General features: G+C 42.7%; 2 protein-coding genes across 2 annotated transcripts in view; one reads left to right on the forward strand and one right to left on the reverse strand.

The window, feature by feature from the left end:
- Positions 1–5,018, forward strand: part of insra (insulin receptor a) — a 61,600-nt gene extending 56,582 nt beyond the window's left edge. Inside the window, exons 19-21 of the mRNA XM_042090197.1 lie at positions 331–460; positions 741–875; positions 2,913–5,018. Of these exons, the coding sequence (XP_041946131.1) occupies positions 331–460; positions 741–875; positions 2,913–3,267 (620 nt within the window). The 3' untranslated portion in view covers positions 3,268–5,018. The remainder of the gene's footprint in view (positions 1–330; positions 461–740; positions 876–2,912) is intronic.
- Positions 5,019–5,985: 967 nt separating this feature from the next.
- LOC121708113 lies at positions 5,986–7,585 on the reverse strand. The gene is made up of 2 exons (XM_042090966.1): positions 7,432–7,585; positions 5,986–7,102 (listed from the first exon to the last, which is right to left on the reverse strand). The coding sequence occupies exon 2, from the start codon at positions 7,038–7,040 to the stop codon at positions 6,123–6,125; it is 918 nt and encodes a 305-aa protein (XP_041946900.1). The 5' UTR covers positions 7,041–7,102; positions 7,432–7,585; the 3' UTR covers positions 5,986–6,122.
- Positions 7,586–7,704: the final 119 nt, after the last annotated feature.

Below are 7,704 nucleotides of genomic sequence, written 5' to 3' on the forward strand. Positions count from 1 at the left end.
TTCAATCTTAAACGTTCTATTTAATCATAAACTATCTGAAAACAGGGCTTTAAGTGTAAAATACCGAACTTGTCCTTTAAGAGGGAAATTGTGTGTAAATTACTACTGCAAAACTGCATTCACAAAAACACTTGGTATTGGCAGTTATAAACACTTAATACAATATCTGGCAAACAAAGTACTATATTAGTATATGAAATAAATAGTATACAAATGTGAGATTTAAGATTACAATATATTGATGCTTCATCCCTGTTCACTTAAGACTTAATTTGACCAATCTGCTGACTTCTCAATGTTGCTTCTTTCTTTGTTGTGTGTTTTTTCCAGACTTTGGGATGACGAGAGACATTTATGAGACTGATTATTACAGAAAGGGGGGGAAGGGTCTGCTGCCTGTTAGGTGGATGGCCCCTGAGTCCCTAAAGGATGGGGTGTTCACCGCCCATTCAGATTGCTGGTGAGCTAAAACACACACACATTGTCAAAGCAATGGAGTTCTGTGTGTGAGTTTGTCAACCGGTGCAGTTCTGTGTGTGTGTGTGTGTGTGTGTGTGTGTGTGTGTGTGCGCGCGCCTGTCCGCCTGCTAAAATGGTAGAGTTCTCTGTGTGTGGATGAATTTTGCCAAAGTGTTTTTTTTTTTTTGTGAATGTGTTGGTCAAAGACATTGACCCCCCCCCCCCCCCCTCTCTCTCTCTCTGTGTGCTTGTGTATGTGTGGTTGTTTCCCCTGCTGCCAGGTCATTTGGCGTGGTGCTGTGGGAGATCAGTACACTGGCGGAGCAGCCCTACCAGGGCCTGTCCAACGAGCAGGTCCTCAAGTTCGTCATGGAGGGGGGATACCTGGACCGGCCCGATAACTGTCCAGACCGCCTGTGAGTATCTCCTAGCACAGGGTCCACGCTCTCTTAAGAAATCTGATGTGAATTCTGAGATCTTAGGAACAGAAAGGACTGTTTATATTCTTTGTGTTCTGCACTGTGCTATGCGATTTGAAAGTGTAGGTGGTAGTGTATTGGTTAAGGAGCTGGGCTGGCGAGCAGTAGCCTGAAAGTTGTGGGTTCAATTCCCGGCTTCCACCGTTGTGCCCTTGAGCAAGGAACTTAACCCCAAGTTGCTCCAGAGACGATGTAATCCCTTGTTATATACAACCCCAAAACAGAAAAAGTTGGGACGTTGTGTAAAATGTGAATAAAAACAGGATGTAATATCTGCAACTCTCTTAAACTCATATTTAGTTGCAAAAAGGAAACAGACAACTTATCAAATGTTGAAAATGATAAATTTGACTATTTCATGGAAAATATATGTTAATTTCGAATTTGATACGTGCAACATGCTTCAAAAAAAGTTGGGACGGGGGTAACAAAATGCTGGAAAAGTTGTGTAATGATAAAGAAAACAAAAGGAGGAATATTTCACAACTAATTAGGGTAACTGGCAACACCATTGGGTATGAAAAAGAGCATCCCAGAGTGGCAGTCCCTTAGAAGTAAAGGTATAGGGGTGTAGGTGTATTCATTACTCTGTGTAAACCTGTGTGCACAAATGACGAAACAATGTCATTTTAATGTTTCATAAGATGAAATTGAAAAGTATTTGGGGAGTTCATCATCTACAGGACATAATATCATTAGAACATTCAGAGAATCCAGAGAAATCTTTGCAAACAAGGGAAAGAGCTGAAAAACATATTGGATGGCCATGGTCTTTTGGACCTCAGATGGCACTGCATCAACACCAGACCTGTTTCCAGACCTGTCAATGTTGGGGCTCAGGAAAACCCCTGATAACTATTGTCTATGTGCACAGTTTGATACTCAATTCAAAAACTACAGCCAAAATTGTAACAATCAAAACAGCCAACATTGTATTGAGACATGATACAGAAAATACCACAGTCTTATCTGGGCCTCAGCTTGTTTAAAATAACTGAGGTAACATGGAAAAATGTCCTATGGTTAGACCAATCATTCTTTTTTAAAATCATGGACTCATCGGGGCTAAAGAGGAAAGGGCCTTTCCAAGTATCCAACCTATCCAACTTGCTTTAGTGCTCAGTTCAAAACCCAACATCTATGATGGTGTGGAGGAGCATTAGTGCCTACAGCATGAGCATCTTGCACATTTGACAAAGCTCAATCAATTCTGAATGACTTATACAGCTTTTGAGCAACATATATTGCCATCCAGGCAATGTCTTTTCCAGGGAAGACCTTGAATATTTCAGGAAAACAATGCCAAAATGAATTCTGCACATAATTAAACAGTATTTCTCCATAAATGATGAGTCCAGGTGCTGAAATGGCCTGTCTGCAGTCCAGATTTGTCAAATTAGGTGCATAATGGAATGAAAAACATGACTTAGAATACCCCAGCAACTGAAATCCTATATCGGGGAGTAATAGGACAACATTTCACTCTCAAAACTCTAGCAATTGGTCTCTTCAGTTCCTAAACATTTACAGAATTTTGTTATTTGAAGAGGTGAAGCAGCACAGTGGTAAATATGCTCCCGTCCCAACTTTTTTTGAAACATGTTGCTGGGATCAAATTCAAAATTAACATATTTTCCATGAAATAGTCCAAATTTTCATTTTCAGTATTTGATATATTGTCTATGTCCTTTTTGCTGATAAATAGCACGACTTGTTTACGGGGTTTACGAGACTTGTATATTATCACATTCTGTTTTTATTTGCATTTTACACAATGTCCCAACTTTTTCTGTTTTGGGGTTGTAATTGTCATATGTAAGTCACTTTGGACAACAGTGTCTGCTAAATAGATAACTGTAAATGTAAAAAGCACATGGACAAGTGCTGAAATATTATGGTCTGTTTCACCGGTAAATGACTGAGACTCTGTCATTAGTGAGTTCACTTCAACTCACCCCCATATGTCCACTGCAGACACAGCCTGATGCAGATGTGCTGGCACTACAACCCCAAGATGCGGCCACCCTTCCAGGAGATCATCGAGATGCTCCGGAAGGACCTGCACCCCTCCTTCCAGGAGGTCTCCTTCTACTACAGTGAGGAGAACAAGCCTCCAGAGACCGAGGACTTCGACATGGACCTGGAGAACATGGAGAGCATCCCGCTGGACCCATCGTCCTACTCGCAGCGCGAGGCCAGCCTGGCCGGGGACGAGGGCTCGTCAGTAGGCCTGAGGGGCAGCTACGAGGAGCATGTGCCCTACACACATATGAACGGCGGCAAAAAGAACGGACGCATTTTATCCCTGCCGCGCTCCAGCCCCTCCTGATATTGCCCTCTCGCTCCTGACAACCCCCCCCCCCCCCCACACACACACACACACACACACACACACACACACAACCCCCCCCCCCCCCCCATCCCACAGACCCCCTAAATCACAGAAACACACAGCTATATATTTCCTTTTTTTTTTGGTTCGTTGTTTTATAGATTTCACTTTTATCACGCTCTACAGTGGCTCTTCAGAAAACAAATCAAATGATCTCAGGACTTTTTCTTGTTCTTCTTCTTCTTCTTCTTCTTCTTCTTCTTCTTCTTCTTCTTCTTCTTCTTCTATCCTCTCTGCTGCAACAGTCTGACAAAGCAGGGTGAGCTGGCCCTCTTTTTGTATTTGAGCTGAAAATGGACGTTTCTGCTTCTCACCTGACTTCAGATTTGTTTTTTCTTCCTTTTAAAAAAAAAAAAATAAATATTGCCAAGTTTCCAGGACTGGTCAGATGGAACAAACTGTGAAATTAACCTCATTAAAAAAAACCAAAAAGGCTGCTTAACTACACCACCTTAAACAGACTGTCCACCATGGGCCCCTTACACAAACACTCACACACACACACAATCACAATCCAACCCCCTCCCATGCTGGATTTTTCTCCAGGAGCTGAAGTGGCCTTATCGTCTCTGTGGCCTATGAACATACAGTAGAGGTGTGTGAGTGTGTGTGTGTGTGTGTGTGTGTGTCTTGCTTTCTGTCTCCGAAGTGTCAGTGGCAAACAACCGGAAGCTTTTGGGAACTGTGGGATTATGGTCCTGCTCCACCCATCCATGAACAAAACTCTTCCCAGGGGGAGCAGTGCGGATGAGAGGTGTGTGCTGGGAACCCCCCCCCCCCCCCCCGGCTTTTTTTCTCCTCCAGTATTCCAAACCTTAACAGAGAATGAACAGTCTTTTTTTTTTTTTTTTCTTTTTTTTCTTTTTTTGGGACATTACTTTTTAATTTATTTACTTTTTCTTTCAGTTTTTTTTTTTCCTCTTGTGTTCTTACATTACAGCTGAAGGATATTTAAACTGTTTTCAGAACATTTGACAGGGGTTCCTCAGATTGACCAATAGTTGCTGCTTTGATATATTTTAGTGGGGATAGAAATGAAAAGTATATATAAATATATTATTGATGTTTTTTGTACATAGTTGATATGTTGTCATTCAGAAAAAAGAGGTTATTGCCGTTTGTAGAGATGTTTTTACATGTTTGTCTCTAATCTTTATTTTTTCTAATCCAAAAAAAATCCTACTAATCATCCTCTGGATATCAGATCTGCCAATCGCACCGATTGCTCGTTTTTGTCTTTTTTTGTTTTTGTTTTTCTATCAGACACAGGAGAAGTATTTTAGATGCCTTTGGATTCAGATGTCAGCGCTTAATTTCAAGATCATTTGAAATACTGCTGTAAATAAAAAAAGAAAGCAGTGAGGTGCATTCAAGAAGAGCTCCTGGGCATGGTTGTCATTTCTTGCGTGGTCAGAGCCCTCAGATGATTGTGGTTTGCTCTTTGTTTGCTTGTTCATTTGTTGGTATAACTGTCGAAAAAGAAAATGTTTATGTCCACACGAGTATCGCAAAAGACACTACATTCACAGAAACCAGAAAGAAATAAGACAGTTTGGCTCTGAAAAGTAATGAAGGAAAGGCAGCAGGAAGGGCAGCCAGGGGTATTTTATTAAAAGGAAAAATCCTTATTTTTTCACTTTGATTATAGTTGAAAGAAGATATGCTGGAATGACCGTTTGACTCCACCATAAAGAAAAAAAGACTGGGATGGACAGATTTATTTTTTCTTATAAAAAAGAAAAAAAAAATACATTAAAAATGTCTGTGTACATGAAAGCATTACTCAGGAACAGTTACCCAATGGAGGTATTTGTGAGTAAAATGGTCCCGAGTCCAGTGGAACAGTGACCAACAGTGGACTATGATTGACTCTTCGCAAGTGAACAACATTGTTTATGCATAATCTCATGTGTTGTCTGCCGTGGTTGGATTTCACATATCGGAGGCCTTCCTGTCACTGTCTGCCTCTGTGTGTCGGGGATGAATCATCTGAAGTTTGGTTGCACAAATTCATTGATCCAATGCAAGTGTTGCTATACACATGGTTTTACTCTCAGTTTGGCTGCTCTTCACTTGTGGCCACCATTTTACCATTTTTCATGGGTTTCACAACATAACCTCTGCAACTGTACAGGCCGCTGTAATGTAAATAATAAACATATGCCACATTATGTAAAACAAAATGACCAAAGTAGTCGAATAATTCTTTGTACTGTTTAGGCCTTTACTGACTGTTGTTTTTATTTGTGTTTCTGTAGAAATTAATGTAGCACTTGTCCTCAAAAGGTTGACGATAAGTGCATAATTTTGGTTGGGTTCTCGTGGAAATTTCATAGTCACAAACCATCCTGAACAATTTCAGTAACTTTCATCTGAGAGTTTAATATCCAGAGACATCCTGACTTATAATGGATTTTGAAAAGAAAATCTTCCTTGGCATTTAAAATCATTCGAATTATTGTTTGGTGCACCCACATTTGAAATTTCTCAGACTATTAACCAGTTATGTTTTAAAACTAAACTGCATTGATTTGATTGGCTACAGGCCTCAAACAAATCAGAATACAGTACAAGTTACTCTACCTTATCCCACATGGGGGCACTGCAGCACATCATCTAACATTGACACCTGAACTCAACCAAATTCAAGGACACTTTTTAAAATAAAAAAAATATAGCTCTTTATTATCAGTGTCTACTTCTAAAATGTCATCCAGACAAAAGAGGAGTTTAGCCAGATGGCCGTCGTATGTGCACACCAGAGACACCACCACTGACTGCTGTTACCGTGGTCACCTCTGGCAGCCCTTGTTACCCCAACGGTTGCTGCTTCTCTTGCCCTCCCGGTTGCGGTTCCTACCCCTGCGCTTAGAGGGTCCATTGTCCCCCCAGTCGATGACCACATTCCAGTCGTCCCAGCTGGCCCAGTAGTCGTCGTCTGCCCAGGACACACTTGGCCGCAGGTTGGTGCTCTTCTTCCGCCGGAAAGGCATCATACCCCCACTGGAGCCCGGAGCAGCGCTATAGTAACAACCCCCATCCTGGTCGGGGCTCTCCGCCTGAGCCTCGGCCTCTTCCCTGGGCCCCACTGAGGGTGGGTATCTGGACACCCAAGGCTCCTGACACTCCTGTCCCCAGGCCTCCGGAGCTGCTTTGCTCTCAGTCCAGCTGGCAGCTCTGAACCCCAGCACTTGGGATCCCTTCCCGGCGCCCGGTCTCTCCATGTCCATGGGGAGGAGGGGCTGGTTTAGGCTGAAGTTGTCAAGCTGGTCTGTGGGGGCTGCGGGACTGGGCTCTCTGTGCTCGGTACACTTCCTGCGATGCCTGTAGAGCCACACAGAGCTGAGCACTGGGCTGGAGGGGGCAGATGTGTAGGGGATCCACTCCACCTTCTTCTTTGGCGTGACTTTTTTATTGGTGGTGGTGGTGGTGGTGCTGCTGCTGCTAACAGTGGAGCCTGTTGGACCTCTTCTCAGCAGCACCACTTTGCCGGGCCTAGGGCCTGACTGACTGGGCTGCCTCCTGTCCCCACACCCATGCACAGCGTCGACCTGTCCAGTCGGACCACGCCTTCTGAACCCCTCTGTGTCCCCTTTTCCAGATGCCCTGTTGGGCCACCCTGAGTCTTTCTCTCCGAGTTTCTCTGGTGCCTGGGAGACTCTAACTGCCTGAAGTACAGACACCTGCTCTGGAGGCCTCTTCTTCCTCATGTTCCAGTTTCGGGTAAATGATGTGTTGATAATGAAAACACCAACTGTCCTGGCCAAGGTTACTGAAAAGTATTGCAGAATCTTTGTTTCAAGTTGGTACATTCACATTGGCAACACTCTTCTGAACAGAGGAAAAAATCAAACTAGCTAAATTACAAAAAATGTTTACATCCAAAAAACCTGACATGACTGCCGTTTGTCTCTGCGACCTGACCTCAGGATAATGTAAAACACATTTTTGTAAGTAACTGATGTATCTATGCATAGGCCTAAGTTACCTTAGCCTCTGTAACGTTAAATTACTTAGGCCTACCTAAAGCCTTACCTAAAATCTTAAACTAGACAACAATTAATCAGCCTATGTCACTGCATGCTCAAGAAACAAACTCACCTTGCAGCAGGCAATTATGAGGACCATAAAATGTTATCTGGATGATGGTGAGTTTGATCCTGTCAGCTGCCCGTATTTTGGTGTGAAGACCAAAGTTTATCCTTGTTTGTTATTGGAAACCATGGAGGCGCAGTTCATTAGAAATTATTTTGTTTCCAACGTTACGTTACTATACAATTCCAATGAGTTAGAAGATTCTTTAGAACATCCTTGCTGTCTACCACGGCGATTTAAAAGGATTTTTCACATAACTTTTCCTTCTTACATTGTTCA

This window comes from Alosa sapidissima, chromosome 1 (genome assembly GCF_018492685.1).
Source record: "Alosa sapidissima isolate fAloSap1 chromosome 1, fAloSap1.pri, whole genome shotgun sequence".
In the NCBI taxonomy this organism is placed as follows: domain Eukaryota; kingdom Metazoa; phylum Chordata; class Actinopteri; order Clupeiformes; family Clupeidae; genus Alosa; species Alosa sapidissima.